Genomic DNA, 18,633 nt, shown 5'->3' with positions numbered 1-18,633 from the left:
CATTCCTGAAATGCCTTGTCCCTTTTATCTACCAATAAATCCAATAGCTGATCTACACCGAGCAGTGCGTCTGTGTATACCTGGGTTTTCTATCAATACAAATCCACTACCACATCTAATTTTACATTAGACACCAGGAGACGCTGCAGCTAAAAACGGAAGAACCCAATATTGTAATTGTTGACCTGACTGGCTGATTTTAACATTGCAGCCATGGAAAGGAACCATTTAGGGATAAGGGCAATGCTTTTTAATCCACGGTTTTTCTAAGGTATTTATTTTGGGTGGGTTCATTTAAATGGCAGGTTCTCTTTAAGTAATTTTGCAAATACGTTACAAGGTGTTCCAATTTGATGTAACTGCTGTTCTCTTATATTTTTGTGCACTTGCTTCTGATATACTGGGGCAGATTTACTTACCCGGTCCATTCGCGATCCAGCGGCGGGTTCTCTGCAGTGGATTCGGGTCCAGTCGGGATTCACTAAGGTAGTTCCTCCGACGTCCACCAGGTGGCGCTGCTGCGCTGAAGTTCCCCGAGGCCCGCCGAAATGCACTCAAGTTCACCGGCCTATTCCTAGTGAAGGTAAGTGCAAGTCTTGCGACACTTTTTTTTTTTTTAAATGCGGCGGTTTTTCAGAATCCGTCGGGTTTTCGTTCGGCCACGCCCCCCGATTTCCGTCGTGTGCATGCCAGCGCCAATGCACGACCGCGTGCGCCTAAATCCCAGGGCAATACAGGGAAAATCGGCGCAAATCGGAAATATTCAGGTAACACGTTGGGAAAACGCGAATCGGGTCCTTAGTAAATGACCCCCACTGTGTACTTTGTGTGGTGTGTTAAAAAGATAAAAATACACACAAACTTCAATTTAAACAGATAAAAATTTTATTCAAACCACATGTAATATACATATCAATATGAACAGACAATAATTACTACTGCACATTAATGGGTAATGAACACCCATTGCTTTGCTGGTAGAACATTATAAATACACAATTTCTTAATACAGGCGGTCCCCTACTTAAGGACACCCGACTTACAGACAACCCATAGTTACAGACAGACCCCTCTGCCCCCTGTGACCTCTGGTGAAGCTCTCTGGATGCTTTAAAATAGTCCCAGACTGCAATAATCAGCTTAAAATTGTCTGCAATGAAGCTTTATTGATAATTCTTGGTCCTATTACAGCAAAAAAATTTGAAACTCCAATTGTCACTGGGGCAAAAAAAAAAAATTGTCGGGAACTACAATGATAAAATATACAGTTTCGACTTACATACAAATTCAACTTAAGAACAAACCTATAGTCCCTATCTTGTATGTAACCCGGGGACTGCCTGTAACTACATTTTTTTTCCGGAAAATATCTGAATCTTTAATTATCTGTTCACACGTTGACTTTAGTATTTACAGAGGACATCTTTGTGCAATTGTGAATCATTTTGACAACTATAAATCACTTCATGGTGACTTTTGAGTAACATTTTTATCTAGGAGCTTCATGGCCTCATAGGATAACCAACATGTGGCAACTCAACCCTGCAAATGTAACTCAATGAGCCGTCCAGCAAATATAGCCACAGTCCCAATTATACAGACTAGCATAAAAACTGCTAGGAGAATGTGATCAATCACCATTGCAGAGAATATCCATTCTTCTGATGCCTGTAAATACAAAATACATGCATTATTATAGACTAAGCAGGTAGTCATATATCCTCAGAAGTCCGTAGGACTGCATATGACCTAAGAATGCAAGTCTACGTTTTGAATGGTGCTCCATAATAAAACAGTATACTAAGAGCCACTTAGCTCCCTCTAGTGGTTGCTGCAGGTAGCCATTATGTAATTTCTAATCAACATGTCTATATGGAGGATGTGCTGCTCGGTATAAAAATAAGGAGCCTCAATTGCTTTAAACTAAATCACAAAACTAATCATTGCAGGACTTCAAACCAATTAAGACACAAAAACCAAAAAGGTGGACACTGACTTTAGCCCATCAGATGGATTTTATTGCATATGTTATATTTGTCTTTTGCAGCATTAGATATTTACTTTATCGTGTGATAAAGCAATAAGCTGTTTTGTGGTCAGGCCAGTTCTATAACTAGTCCCACTGTCTGAGCTATTATTGTGGTGTGCTTGACATGCCGCAGAGGTTCTTACATGAGTAAGTGCATGTTTTGGAAATCTCTAAGCAGATGATTCCCACTTTCAGATGTGAAACATATTTTACCTTATTAGACTCTTGGTCTGAATTCATGGACTCTGCAATATATTTAACTCCATCTATGGCGTTCTTCACATCTGGGTTCTTTAAGATAGGGGACTGGTAGGTATCAGTGGCAGGACCCAGTTTTCCAGAGATATCTGAAATATCAATGTCTTCTGTGAATATCTTCTTCCCTTTCTTCTCTTGTGTTGGCCGCTTCATTGTAGAAAAGAACATCATGTTCGGAATTGTTTCAATGAAAACCTGGTGAAGAGAACGTATGACTGGTAACGCGTTCAACTAAACAGTGGTTGGCACATTCACAACTGAATTACAAGTGACTACTAAAACTGTAATATTATTGATGCCTTTAATCCACTCAGACTGTTTAGAGTTTGACTGGGTTTTTTGTGTGTTGCCATTCTTGAATTTCTGGACCATCATTTGGAGTTGGATCCATCAAATTCCTTAATTTTGCTATGAAACGGAACTATAGAACTATAATTTGTGACTACAGTCTAGCTACAGTGTTTCCAGAAAGTCTAAAGTAGTCTGAGGCACACCTCCTGCCTCATCATTGGTTTAGACAACTGTTCCCTCCTCCCCCTTGCAACTTTGTCTACTCTGTCCAGCTGTGTAGCAGCTCTCTGTACTCTGATTGGACCCTGTGTAGCAGCTCTCTGTACTCTGATTGGCCCCTGTGTAGCAGCTCTCCGTACTCTGATTGGCCCCGTGTAGCAGCTCTCTGTATTCTGATTGGACCCCGTGTAGCAGCTTTCTGTAGTCTGATTGGACCCCGTGTAGCAGCTTTCTGTAGTCTTATTGGCTCCCATGTAGCAGCTCGCTGTACTCTGATTGCCTCTTTTGTAGCACCTTTCTGTACTCTGATTGGCTCCTTTGTAGCAGCTTTCTGTACTCTGATTGGACCCTGTATATAAACCCAATGCAGTCAGTGCAAAGAAATATGATTTTTTATTTCATCAAAGGGCATAAGGATTGTAAAGTAGAGATTACTAAAAACTCTAAATTATATTATTAGGTAAAGGGTAGGGTCACTTTATGGCTGCTTTCCCACAAACGGGCCAAATATACTTCCCCACAACATCCATGTGAAAAGGGCCTAAGGCTGATTTTATATCAGTGATGAACTGAACCTATTATAATTATTATGAAGTATTATTTTGAAGGTGCAACTCACCTTTCTCATCCACTGTGGCATAATATGAGTACTCGGAGTACGGAAATGAGCATTGATTACAATAACGGTGATGACAATGGAGGCGATGACAAACATCATGGTAAATAACATGTATTTCCCGATCAGCGGCACAGCACTTGAAGTAGACGGGATCAATTCAACGATAACCAGAAGAAACACAGTCAGGGACAGCAGAACAGAAACACTAAGTGTTATCTTTTCACCTGCCAATGAAGAATTTGTTTAAGTCAATCGTAAATCCAAGAATTTAGATATACAGGTGGTCCTTTACTTAAGAACACCCAACTTACAGATGACCCCTAGTTACAAACGGACCTCTGGATGTTGGTAATTTACTGTACTTTAGCCCCAGGCTTCAATAAACAGCTATAACAGATATCACAGGTGTCTGCAATTAAGCTTTATTGTTAATCCTGGTTCTTATGACAATCCAACATTTTTAATATCCAATTGTCACAGAGACCAAAAAAAGTTTGGCTGGAGTTACAATTATAAACTATACAGTTCCGAGTTACATACAAATTCAACTTAAGAACAAACCTACAGAACCTATCCTGTACGTAACCCGGGGACTGCCTGTAGTACATATTAAATAGTTCTAGAATTGGAACTGGATTAGATCATAGGGATGTTGTGGGGACCCCATAATACAGCATAATAGAACACATACCTGAACCAGTGGGCAAATAAAACACTAAACCAGTCAAAAAAGAGAAGAGCAGGCAGGGAATGATGACATTGACAATGAAGTAAAGTGGAAGGCGCTGCAGAAGGAAATGGTAGGTGATATCCAGATATGGTTTATCAGGGCAGCAGTCATAGAAAACATAGTGCTTCCAGCATTGGTAATCCTTCATGAACCATTCTCCGCTCTCCATGAAACTGCTCATGTCAGGACGGTCGCTCTCCTACAAGAAAATAATGCAGATACATTTCAGTCATTATATACTCATAGTATATCTAAACTTTATATAAATACAATGTAAAATTGTATTGTCATGTATTATTATAGGTACATATAGATAGTTTGGTATAGATAAAGAAACAAATTTCTGATCTAGGGAGAATCCAACATGCGCATCCCTCTACATCTAAAAGAGAAAAAAGTTTCACTATCATGAGAGACAAGGATTCTTTACTGTGAGACTGTAGGACTCTCTACTTCTGTCATCTACTAAAAAAGTATCCGGAGATCGGTTGGCAAATGGGAGTGATTATTCAGTAGAGCTTCTCCTGAGTCATAGAGCCTTCCGCTTGACTATGGAAGTTGAATTTAGAGAAGTTGTCTACACATTACTGTTTATGGCCTATCCATAAATGGGAACCATTGCTGCTCCCAACTGCATGATCTCTAAGCATATGACAATAAGGATTCGCCTTCAACAGTATTTCCTGGACAACCCCTTTAATGTACCAGTGCCTTTTTACTCAATCAAACCAAGTAACTTTGGCTGACATGAAATCTAAGACAACAAACCAATTTCTACCTTTACGTCTTACCGGATTTATAACGACTAGAACACCATCATAGGTCCATGTCCCCAGCTTCATGCTGCAGTTCTGCTGGTCAAATGGAAAATGTGTGACGATCATTTCACAGTAACTCTTGAAGATGGCTGGTGGATTCCATACAATTTTCCCGGTATAGTCCACCAGGGCTTTCGTTTCCTGGACAATCGCAAAGTCGCCGTTTGCACTGTAAATGAGATAACAAGCCTAATAATTATCTATACGCCTAAAATGATATTCTAATGGTGATCAACATAAGGATTTGTTGTAGAACAGCCTTATTGGGCTGTTTCTGCACCTCCTGATCACCTCTGGGAGGAGGAGACAGAACAGCTGTTTGCTTTATTTAGATTAAAGGGGGTTCCTGTATGATAATATCCCATTTCTTAATTTATTTATGTCAGGATTCAGGGGTAGTGGACCCACTGAACCAATGTGGACGATGAAGTAAGCCGTCACCTGGTTTTCACCAGAGCCCGCCGCAAAGTGGGTTGGACTTGCTGCGGCGTGGTACCCCCACAGGTGTGACTTTGTCCACGGCCAAGGCGAGGTACAGAGTCTTCAGGCAGAATCGTGGTCGGGGACAGGCAGGAGGTTGAGACAGACACACAGAAGTGAGGTCAGTAACAAGGCAAAAGGTCAAGGCAGGCAGGAGAGTGGCAAAGTCTGGGATGGAACAAGGGTCACAACGACAATTCACCAAATAATCGCAGGGCATAGGAACAAGCTTTTCACTACGGCACAAAGATCCGTCGGGCAAGAGGCTGGCAATTTATTAAGTACCAGATGGCCAGTGCCAATTAGTGGCGCACTGCCCCTTAAAATCTCCGGGAGCTGTTGCGTGCGTGCCCTAGAAGGGTGGGATGTGTGCCATGGACCGCCGGAGCCATCGCTGGAACGTGGTCTGGTAAGCCAGGCAGCCGAGGTGAACTGGAGAGGGGCACGGTGCACCTAAGACCTGGGATATGGGTTGCAGGAGCACCTGTGACAATTTATTTAAATAATTAAAAAAAAAACCTTACTTGTTGTATAGGACTAAATCAGGACGCCAAATATCCCCAGAAAGAATACGTATTTTCTCAATTCCTCCATAATTTTTTGGGTCCCACTTTAGGTTGACATCTACCCATTGCTTAAAGACAAAATAAAAAGAACACCAAAGATAATGTAAACCGCCATTGGATCAATGTATTATTGGATGGATATTCAAATATTCTATCACAAACCTGTTTGAGACGAACATTTGTTGTCACAATCTGATTGACTTCATCCTTGAGAAAGGAAATAAAGGAAAACAAGATATTAACCATAAACGAAACAATATGTTCAAACAATGATATTTCTACTTTTTTTAATATTTTTGGAGTGCTGGAAAGGATTTATTTTTTCATATTTACCATATCCTGATGTAAGAAGACAGCTCTGGTATAGACTTTGTTCTTATGGGGCTTCAAGATAGACTTCATCTAGTGGACTATTCACTGACTATAAACCTCATCCATAGACAGACAACCAAAACTACAATTCCTCCATTATGCTCCATTATGGTATTACATGTGTTCATCTAAAATCTCCCTTACTGTTTTTATTTCTATACAGGAGGTCCCCGACTTAAGGACGCCCAACTTACATACAACCCCTAGTTACGGATGAACCTCTCTGCCCCCTGTGACCTCTGTTGAAGCTCTCTGGATACTTTACATAAGTCCCAGGTTGCAATGATCAGCGGTAGGGTGTCTGTAAAGAAGTTTTATTGGTGATCTTTATTTTAGTCTGGGGCTACAATTATAAAATATGCCATTTCCAACTTACATACAAATTCAACTTAAAAACAAACCCTAAGGTCTATCTCATTCATAACCTGGTTATTGCCGGTATATGACTTTGGCAACGTTGTTTGAAAACAGTCTGTGCCGAAAGAGGCTGCATTGCAAAAATTCAGGATTTATAAAGGTTGTGCAGTGTGTGATAGTGAGGTGGGGGAGTGCAGGGGTGGAAAGATTTGTTTGTTAAATGTAATATTCCTACCACATCAATCAGCTGAATCAACTGGAGACCGACAGTCACTACAACTGCGTCTTTAAACTTCTGGACGGGGCGAACAACTTTGTTATAGTCTTGGAACAGGTCCTTGATCAAGCGGGATTCATCTTCAGAGGAGAGAACAGTTCCAGCTACACAGAAAAAAGTTTTTAAAAATTTTATTTTCCTGTTATTAAGTTTATTTTGGTTCTATCAAAACCCACAATTTCCTAAGGGATCAATAAAGCTTTATTGTATCGTATTGTATTTAAAGGCATAGCTAACATAGCTTTATGGTCAAAGTATTACGGCACAATTTTTTGGGGAGAAGCTAAGGGAGATATAGGCTCATGTATGCAGTAAGCATATAGATCTGCTATTGGATATTTTTGACCTTGTGGGTCATTTACTTCACATTTTTTCGATTGCGGAAAGATATTATCCAATATATATGTATACATTATAGATCAGAGGATGAGGAAAGAAGATGATAATGAAATATGCAGATTGTTCACTACATATTTGCAGATTCATCTAGTGGATGTTTTCTATTCACCCTACATACAGCATAAAGGACCAACTACTCATATTACAAAGAACTAAAAATACCCCTGGCGTTCACCTGCAGCTGCCAGTCAGACACATTACACACATTCTACACAACACATCATGTTCCTGACATGAAGAAAACAGTATCAATAATTCTCAAAAAAATTTGCAAAATTTTGTGCCGTAAATTTCTACACATTTTCTTAGTCTTAGTTGATTATAAAGTATTATAGTATCTATACTGGTATCTTTTGGAGCAAAAATCACTGGGACAGTAGAAACTACTATCCTGCTGAAACCCATAAGGCAGAAATCCTGGTGAGGTTTTAACATGTGGAGGTCCATAGCCCACCATGGTAGGAATAAACAGTGTAATTATACATGTAACAGTCCGGACTGTAATGTATTACATGTGTTCATCTAACATCTAAAATATTCCTTATTGTTTTTATTTCTATACAGGAGGTCCTCGACTTAAGGACATGTGTACAAAGTTATATCTTTACTAATTTATTTTATTTATATATATTTTTTTATTATTTTGCAACGTTTATGTCTATGTTTTATAGATTTGAAACAATGTATGACAAATGTCACATATGAAGCAAAGTCATTGCTTCTTATTAATATGGAATAGCTCACTCCTTTTGTTCCATATGAATGTTTGTGCTCTGTCATGTATTATTATATTTGTATTTGTCCCCTATGATTTGTAAAGTGCTACGGAATATGATGGCACTATATAAATTTAAAAAAATATTATTATTATTATAGCTTAGAATCCTTAGCCTGAAAGTTGTGCATTTGCTTAATATGACTTGAAGATGTCATCTTAGAGACATTGATAAATATTCTAGTGTCAAGATTACCAAATTAAAGTAAATTTCATTAGGATCCAAACCTAACATAAATTTCATTGGGTTCTATTGCTTCTAGGGGAAACTACTAAATATCTAAAGTGTATGGGACAACCTGGAAGTTACATTCATAATGTATAGCTAGAATTTTATGTACAGGAGGTCCCCTACTTAAGAAAACCTGACTTACAGACAACCCCTAGTTACAAACGGATCTCTGGATGTCTGGATTTACTGTACTTTAGTCCTAGGCTACAATAACCAGCTATAACAGTTATCACAGGTGTCTGTAATGAAGCTTCATTGTTAATCCTGGTTCTTGTGACAACCGAACATTTTTAAAATCCAATTGTCACAGAGACCAAAAACATTCTGTCTGGAGTTACAATTATAAAATATACAGTTCCAACTTACATACAAATTCAACTCAAGAACAAACCTACAGAACCTATCTTGTACGTAACCCGTGGACTGTCCGTAATATAAATGTATCATTCTACAGTATAGATGGGGAGATTAGAAGGGTTACGGTACCTGTTAGGAGGAGAATAAAATGTGTGATGGTGAAATCCATTTCCTTCCACTTCTGTCAGCTTTATTCCTCTCTGGTTACATGTCTGGAACTCTTCCTCGAAGAGGCGGACTCTGTGCCTTCCCATCCAGCTATCAGGAATGATGTTACTGGGACTATTGTTACTTCACACCTGTTCGGGGAGACAGCTGAAGATTTCCGAATGACTCCATAGTATGTGACATGAGATCTACATTATGATTTCGGATGTAAATACCCTCAGATAAATGTGAATGCCCCTGCAGACAACTCTTTGATAATCTGTGGGTTACCACAGTGTTTCTGACATTTTAGAATAGAAGTCCAGAGATGTAGATCTATATATTCCTTTGACTGCTGTGATATGGGGTTGATGCCAAGACACTTCTAACACCTATAGCAAAATGTTTTGGTGCCACCAAGCTGTTTTTGTTGTAATTCCCCCATTACGTTTTCATGACATATAGATTGGGAACTAATCAAAATACACCATTCTCTCCAGAACTGCACTTAGGAGCTGCATTGGTCTATCTCGGACCTGGGCATTGTACCACATCCAGCCCACTATCACTGACAAGCCCGCGTGAGCTCATTGAAAAATCATTAAATAATTATGCAATTAGGTCTCCATATTTTCATTGAATCTTTGTTATGTTTTATTTACTTTTTTATGTAGGAATATGTTATATACTGAAAACAGAATATAGGTATTGGGTAGAACAGAGTTAATTATTGCTCCATGGAAAAATTAAATGCCCACCCCTTGTTTACTTGATACATACAATAAAAAGGTCTTCTATATGAGGCTTACATGCACTAATCCCTGCTGTATCACAGGTTTCGAATGTATTGGCATCCTGACGACACGAATACAATAGAAAGAAGATGGAGAAATTTGGATTGTAGCTTACCTTCAGGGTCCCCCGAAGAGGAAAAATCAGGGGACCCAGAGCAGGAGCTCCAACAATAATCCAACTCTGTCCACACCTTCTTGCTCCTTCTGTAGTCTTGGCAGCCAAGGATGCCGCTTTAAGGCTACATTCACACGATGTATGCCCGCCGTACCGTAGACATGTCCTATCTTTCTACGGGCTACAGAAAGGTGTGGTGCTGCACGCGTGCTGCACCGTACCGCTCTCGTATGGCGCCGTGAGGCCATAGAAGTGTATGGGAGATGTATATATAATGCATATACTTCAGCCGTATATATACGTCCGCCATACGTTTGTGTGAATGTAGCCTAAAATAGCGATGAGTATGGCACATCCTGGGCTGTCTTGGACCACAGGAGGAAGCCTTGAGTCCTGTCTGGCAAACTCTATGTTAGGGTGAAGGCCTTTGTACCCATAGAAAGGGCTCTGAGTGCCACCTCCAGCACCCATACCATATGTTCACCTCCGCTGCCCTATGACGTATAATTGGGATCATTTACTAATTCACGTTTTCCTGACGTGTTACCCGAATATTTCCGATTTGCGCCAACTTTCCCTGTATTGTCCCGGGTTTTTTGCGCACGCGATCGGATTGTGGCGCATCGGCGCCGGCATGCACGTGCCAGAAATCGGGGGGCATGACCGAACGATAACCTGGCGGATTCAGAGAAACCGCCGCATTAAAAAAAAAAAAGTGTCGCGGGACACGCGCTTACCTTCACCCACGATGGCTCGGTGAACTCCAGTGCATTCTGATGCTCTTCAGTGCAGCAGCGACACCTGGTGGACGTCGGAAGAACTGCCTTAGTGAATCGCCGGAAGACCCGAATCCACCGCAGAGAACGCGCCGCTGGATCGCGAATGGGCCGGGTAAGTAAATCTGCCCCATTGTCTTATAACCTTACAAGGGTCAAGTGTAGATGTTGTGTACAGTAATAACTGTACTAATGTGATACTAATGTTAAATGGGAGAAATTCAAATCTATCCTGGGTTTTTATACTTCTAAATTTATTCCAATAGGCAACAAGTATAGACGGGCTAGATTACACCCCGCGTGGCTTACAGCTACAGTTAAAAGGGCAATTAATGAGAAAAAGAGGGCATTTAAAAAATATAAATCTGACGGGTCACCTGAGGCTTTCAATACTTACAAAAAACTTACCAAAATCTGTAAAAAAGAAATCAAATCAGCCAAAATACAAAATGAAAGACAGGTAGCTAAAGATAGCAAAACAAATCCCAAGAAATTTTTTAGGTATATCAATGCAAAAAAAAATGGGTCACAACAGGTTGGACCCCTTTATTCTGAAAATGGGGCATCGGTGACTGGAGACCAGGAGAAGGCGGAGATACTTAATAGGTTTTTTAGCTCCGTTTATACAATAGAAGAGAGAACTTCTGACTTGGGTGGTGCCAGTGCGGGTCATGGATCCTGTGATATACTAGGCTGGCTAAATGTAGACATTATCCAATCTAAGCTCAATAAAATCAATGTGTACAAAGCTCCTGGACCAGATGGGTTACACCCCAGAGTTCTTAAAGAACTCAGTTCTGTTATTGCTGTACCGCTGGCTAAAATCTTCAGGGATTCCGTAATGTCTGGTGTGGTGCCAAGTGACTGGCGCAAGGCAAATGTGGTGCCAATATATAAAAAGGGCTCTAGAACTTCGCCTGGCAATTACAGGCCTGTAAGCTTAACTTCCATTGTGGGGAAAGTATTGGAAGGGTTAGTAAAAGACTACATACTGGAGTATGTGACATCAAATAGTATAATAAGTGACAGCCAGCATGGGTTTACTAAGAATAGAAGTTGTCAAACTAACCTTATCTGCTTCTATGAAGAGGTGAGCAGATGCCTGGATGGAGGAGCAGCTGTGGATATTGTGTTCTTGGACTTTGCAAAGGCATTTGACACTGTCCCTCATAGACGCCTGATGGGTAAAATTAGGACTATTGGTTTGGCAGAAATCATTTGCAATTGGATTGAAAACTGGCTGAAGGATCGTATCCAGAGAGTTGTGGTCAATGATTCCTACTCGGAATGGTCACCAGTTATGAGTGGTGTACCTCAGGGTTCTGTGCTTGGCCCATTACTATTTAATATATTTATTAATGATATAGAGGTAGGTATTAATAGCACTGTGTCTATTTTTGCAGATGACACCAAGCTGTGTAGTGTAATACAGTCTATGGAGGATGTTCATAGGCTGCAGGGTGACTTGGACAAACTGAATGTTTGGTCATCCAATTGGCAAATGAGGTTTAATGTGGATAAATGTAAGGTTATGCACCTGGGGGCTAATAATCCAAAGGCAAAATATGTCCTTGGGGGAGTAAATCTGGGAGAGTCCCTTGTTGAGAAGGACCTGGGGGTACTAGTAGATCATAAATTGAATAACAGCATGCAATGTCAATCAGCTGCCTCTAAAGCCAGTAGGATCTTGTCATGTATCAAAAGTGGTATGGACTCTCGTGATAGGGATGTAATATTACCACTATACAAGGCACTGGTTCGGCCACACCTGGAATATGCTGTCCAGTTCTGGGCACCGGTCCATAAAAAGGATGCCCTGGAGCTGGAGAGGGTTCAACGTAGAGCCACAAAAATGATAAGGGGTATGGAGGGTCTCAGTTATGAGGAAAGATTAAAACAACTAGATTTATTTAGTCTGGAAAAGAGACGACTACGAGGGGACATGATTAATTTATTTAAATATATGAATGGTCCATACAAAAAATATGGTGGTAAGTTGTTTCAGATTAGATCAAATCAAAAGACGAGGGGGCACTGTCTCCGTTTGGAGAAATCAAGGTTTAATCACCGGAGGCGACAGGGCTTTTTTACTATGAGAACGGTCAATCTGTGGAATAGCCTGCCTCAGGCGCTGGTCACAGCAGGGAAAGCGGATAGCTTCAAGAAGGGTCTTGATGCCTTTTTACACCTAAATAACATTGATGGTTATGTTATTTAGAATTGTTTCCCCTAAATCCCTTCCTCATCCAATCCCTTCCCTTCCTTGGTTGAACTTGATGGACAAGTGTCTTTTTTCAACCGTAGAAACTATGAAACTATGAAACTGCTGTCATGTCACTGGTACAAAACCAGTTTATATTGTTTATTCTGAGGAATTTGAATGTTAATATTCATATACACTTTATGTCCCCCCACCCTTTTCTTCTTTCTGTTCCTCACTAAAAGAGTGCTGAAAAATCTTCCAAAATAACAAAATGTACGTACATAAACTACATAAAAAACCTTATGTAAAACTAATGGGTGTTTTAGAAGTATAAAGTGAAAAAAAATCATTCACTCAGAGGCATGAGTGGAAGCTGGAATCGGCATTATGTTTTCTCAAAGAATAAATGGTGCAATTTAATAAAAGTTTGTCATTGTCCTCAGGTAATTGCGACTGGTGTATGATAAATAACCCCCACTCTTAATCAATGATCATAACAGTTTTAACAATCCAATACGTGTAATCATGTATGTTATGTTATTCAGGGGTCATTATAAGTCGGGGGCTACAGGGAGAGGAATTATACTATGGGAGACCACTAATGGGACATTATAAAGTGTGGATGACTCTAATAGGGATATTATACTTTGTGGATACACTATGGGGTTGTGAAAGAGGAGGGTCAAATGGAATGGCTCAAAATTCGGCATCTCACCGCCATCTAGAAATGCCCCTCACTGTCACAGCTGTCTCGCTGCTTCATCGTGTGGAGTGTCGTGTGGATGAAGTGGAGTATTGGTGTGTACCAAAGTTTACCTTAAAGGGGTATTCTCGCCTGGGCATTCACATTCACTTTGATTTATCTGCCATATGTAAACATTTCTTCAATTAGATGTTATTAAAAAAATGTTCCTGTGTGATGATAATGCCTCATAAATGTAGTCATATGGTCCCTTAGAAACAAGACTGACTCCTTGGATACGGCCACCTCTGCTGGAGGGATTGCACAAAGAAACAAAAAGTTATTGTATATGAAATGTCCGGGAGTTACTGCATGTCCCACAGACGTCCTGTGGTATTGAACGCTAAAGTCAGGGGGTCAGGCAGGACTCAATAGCACATGTCTGGCCACCTCTGCCAAAGTGTGGGGTGGTCGTATCCAAGCTATCTTGTTTCTAAGGGACAACATGGATATCTTTAGGAGAAATTATCTTCACACAGGAACATTTTTTAAATAACATCCAATTGAAGAAATGTTTACATAAGGCAAATGAATTTAATTAAATGTGAATGCCCAGATGGGAATACCCCATTAAGATTTGTTGCCCACTCAAATACTTTTGAAGTGGCAATAAGGATCAATTGTATCAACATCCTCTAAATAGCAATACAATTTAATACAAGAGTATTAAATTGGCATATATATGGCATATACCTCTCTCTATGACACAAGTAGTGTAATGATATAATGACACCGTTATTGTCATCACCCGGGAGGTAGAGGAAGCTGCGTCAGAATGGCGGAATGGTAGAGGACAGTGACTTTACTATTGACAGAATATTTTATAATTAAGAGAGGGGGGATGGCACCAACTCATCTTCAATCTTCAAAATGGCCTCCAAGACCTGGAGTTCAATTCATAGTTCACTCTGATCCACTATACTGCTGGCAAATGCTCCTCACAGGCTGCCCAGAACTGTGAAGAAGCAGGTTGTTGATTGACTGTTACCCCTTGAGGGGTGATCCTGCATCTATAGTTTTCTGTAAACTTTCCTGCCATTGTGCACACCTGACCCACCTTTGGGCACAAACAAAATCTCCTCAGAGCAGGTCAGCCGCCATTTTCTAGGAGACAGAGCACATAATTCTCATTATATTACGGTAGTTTCTCAAAATATGTATTTTACAGATCAGTGCAAGCACAGTGGGGCAGATTTACTTACCTGGTCCATTCGCGATCCAGCGGCGCGTTCTGTGTGAAGGATTCGAGTCTTCCATCGATTCACTAAGGCAGTTCCTCCGACGTCGGGCCGAGTGCAGGTAAATGCGGGTCAAGCGACATATATTTTTTTTAAATGCGGCTGTTCCTCCGAATCCGTTGGGTTTTCGTTCAGCCACGCCCCCCGATTTCCATCGCGTGCACACCGGCGCCAATGTGCCACAATCCAATCGCGTGCACCAAAAACCCAGGGCAATTCAGGGAAAATCGACGCAAAACGGAAAAATTTGAGTAACCCGACGTAAAAACGTGATTCTGGCCCTTAGTAAATGACCCCCACTAACTCTCTCAGTCACCAGTCCTGTAATATCTTATTAAAAAGTCCACATATCAATATTTTTTTTTTCTGTGAATATCAGCGTACCCATTTGTGGGTTGATATCTTACACAATTCCTTCTTTTTCACAATAATATGATATTAAGATTTGTTTCACTTCTGGAGAAGTAGTGATGAAATTACCTCAGGCCCTTTCACACAGAGTTTTGTCATTGGAGCCCTGACATTTTTCATCAGATTTCAATCAGATTCTGTTCAATTTGTGTGAGAAAAAAACCTTATTAATGTGGTCTATGTTTTCTATAGCAATGAATCAGTGAATATTGCATTGCACTTATATTAATTTCATAATGCTTTTTTGATGCATTCCCATAGATTTATTAGTAGAAAACGACCCTCTGGAAATCCTTGTACCTCTGGATACACCAGGAAGCTCGGCCCTGTATTTGGCGGCCAGGCTGTGCCGCATACAATTTTACTCTGGCCCTGCCAGGCGTAGAATTGCACCACAACCTGCAAATTTTTAGACGTGAAAGTGTGCAGGCTATAATGTGTGCTCAGCGAGTGCTATAGCGTGTGCTCGGCGTGTAGATGGCACAATAATAACAGTAATAGCGATTACTTCAAGTCCTGATAAATCTCCTCCAATGAGTCAGAGTAAAATGCAAATCCAAAATGTCAAAAATGCACACAGAACAATTGTGCGAAAGGGCCCTTCAGGTCTCAGGCCGGCCTGCAACATCTACATACAGCCCCTAGGTGTCAGCAAAACGCCCTGTAGAAAAAACATATTTTTCATAAACCTCTATATAAAATAGTCATGGCCCTGTGGGTCATTGCAATTTTTTTATTAGGTTTTTTTCTGTAAACTGAATAGTTATATAAAGTAACAAAAAAGCTACGTATATATATATATTTTTTTTTATTTGATCATTAAAAAAATACCTGATTTGATAATGATTACAATCCTAACTGCTGTGTAGATTAACCTATGAAGGTGATGACACAGCACTTACATTTTTCTAAGTACTAAGGTTACTACTCATGCATTTAAACACATCTCCTCTTCTTTCTTTGCTTTTTAAGGAGCCAGTGTGTACACCAGCTTATGTGTACACAGCCTATCATGGATTTACCTAAAGTGCATAAATGAAATTTTCTAGCTTGTCTTGTCTTACAGTGTTTTTGATTCTGCTGATTCCAATTGTTAGAGCCTTAGCCTATTCTGTACTAGGTTCCTGATCTATAATCCTATGAGTACGACCCTGACTTGTTACCGGCTTCTCATCTAGTGCTGCTGCGTATTTCCTGATTTTGCTTGTATCCTGCCTGTCCTAACCTCAGACTAATGCCTCATACACATGTTGTTTCATCAGGTGATACGGCTGAGATTTTTGCGACTCTCTCGTGGCTCCATGTATTTAAAAAGGACAACGAAAGGGTGATGCTGCATCTAGAGTCCTGATTCCTGTAGTCTGTGTATTCTACACATGCTGGGCACCATGTATGGTCTCTATCCTGTATAACGCTGAGGATTCCTTAGCCCTGTGTCTCAGCCTAGTGCCATGGGTTTGCAGTGGGCTGCTAGGTAACAGCCTCCCATTTTTTTGAGTGGATTCACAAAATCGGATAACATGCGGTCTGTTTTTGTGGCCATACAGTGGAGAGACGGTGAAAATACTGTTGACACATGGGCAGCAAATACAGCCATGTTTTGCGTCCATAGAATAAATATGTTTGTGTGCAGGAGGCCTAACCCTGGCTATTCTCTTTCCTGCTCACTATGTACATTTTGCCTGTGTAGAGTGCGCCAAATCTGGTGCCCTCTGCACTGCCCCGACAGAATGCTCCATTTATATTTTGGTGCACCTTTAACATAGGGCTTTGCATATTCAGGAATGGTAGTGCATGTTCTTCCTGAATCTGGCACTCCCTAAACTGCCCCGACAGAGTGCACCAACATTTTTTTTGAGCATTATAGGGCATGCAACACAATTCTGTCGAACACTGCATGATAAATTTGGCGCACTATAAAGGTATGGCACAATGCATAATAAATGTGTTCAACTGTGCACAGAAACAAATTTTGTGGGTATAGTGCACAGGGCCACCATCATGGGGGGGGAGGGTCCAGTGGGTTCAAGGGCCCCCCCGTTTTACTATCACAAGAATTGACATTAACATTTCATTAAAGGGGTGTCTGGCAGGATATTTAATTGAAGGGGGAATCTGGCAGGACATTTCATTAAAGGGGGCATCTGGCAGGACATTTCAGGAAAGGGGGCATCTAGAGTGGACATTTCATTAATAGGGGGCATCTGCTGTGAACTGAGGGGGCTGACTGTGAACTGGTGGGGACATGTGCTGGGGCTATCTATATACTGAGTGGGCAAGTGCAGAGTCTAGCTTGCCGTGGCTCAAAAAGGTTTTGGTAAAAAAAATGTGTATAATGTTATGTATCAATGTGGGAATTGAGGCCGGTGGGGGGGGGGCACCCACAGGGGGGCCCCAAAATTCCTAGTGGCAGCCCTGATAGTGCAGCTGAGACACAAATGTGTCACGAGCAACACATTTGCGTCTTGGACACTTCTTAAATACATGTGCTCTACCCTTCTACGTTCCACATACCTCCTGATGACTGTAACTTGTTTGTTCTTGTCTGAATGTTGTGTTTGTGTACCCCTCATTGATTGTACAGCACGGTGGAATTAATGGTGCTCTATAAATAAATAATAACAATAGTAGTGTCAGTATGCAATGCAAATAGTCACAAATCCATAAATCTTTTAAAGTTTTTTTTTGTAATCATCACTTTATTACAGTTTGTAAAGAGAGTAAAATGATCTACAAAGTCAATTATAGACAAAAAAAACCCATAAACCTAGGACATAAACAATTTAGACACCCCCTTCCCCCTCCCACACCGCTGGCCAGGGCTCATTTAGGCCTGTGAGTCAGGTCTACAGACTAACTACTGGCAGATTTTTGTTATAATGTGGGATAAGATAGTGGGCCCTGGCCCCCTGCCCCTACAAAATGACCTTCCTTTTTTGATAACCTTTAATACATTTTAAAAATAGATATATAGACATATAGACAGACAGATAAACAAAAGTCCGATGCATCACTGCTATATAAAAATTAATTTTAAAAAGTTGAGTTGAAGCCAATAGTGTGAGGCATTTACTCCATGTTACACATAATTTTAAAAAACTGGCCGCACTCCCGAAGCTTGTGAGGATCAACTGGATTTATTAAAGCAGCGACGTTTCGGCCTTCATTACTGAAGCCAAGACTTGAGAAAGGCTTCAGTAATGGAGGCCAAAACGTTGCTGTTTGAATAAATCCACCTCATTTACACAAGCTTTGGGAGTGCTGCCAGTGTTGGAAGGATTGATAGATAGATAGCTAGATAGATAGATAGATAGATAGATAGATAGATAGATAGCGGGGGACCAGAATACCGGGGTGGCTGGCTAGTGCGGCCTTGGGCACGCCCTGGTGACAACGGTGCTTGGTATGGGAACCGGGGGGCTGTCCTA

General features: G+C 40.7%; 1 protein-coding gene across 1 annotated transcript; it reads right to left on the bottom strand.

Annotated features, from left to right (window-relative positions):
• Positions 1 to 1,325: 1,325 nt before the first annotated feature.
• LOC140075585 (acetylcholine receptor subunit alpha-1-A-like) lies at positions 1,326 to 9,057 on the bottom strand. The gene is made up of 9 exons (XM_072121674.1): positions 8,909 to 9,057; positions 6,975 to 7,120; positions 6,173 to 6,217; positions 5,969 to 6,078; positions 4,938 to 5,133; positions 4,108 to 4,345; positions 3,417 to 3,640; positions 2,243 to 2,482; positions 1,326 to 1,668 (listed from the first exon to the last, which is right to left on the bottom strand). The coding sequence occupies exons 1-9, from the start codon at positions 8,946 to 8,948 to the stop codon at positions 1,537 to 1,539; spliced, it is 1,371 nt and encodes a 456-aa protein (XP_071977775.1). The 5' UTR covers positions 8,949 to 9,057; the 3' UTR covers positions 1,326 to 1,536.
• Positions 9,058 to 18,633: the final 9,576 nt, after the last annotated feature.

Source organism: Engystomops pustulosus, chromosome 8 (assembly GCF_040894005.1).
Source record: "Engystomops pustulosus chromosome 8, aEngPut4.maternal, whole genome shotgun sequence".
NCBI lineage: Eukaryota > Metazoa > Chordata > Amphibia > Anura > Leptodactylidae > Engystomops > Engystomops pustulosus.
This window is presented reverse-complemented; position numbering and strand designations above follow the sequence as displayed.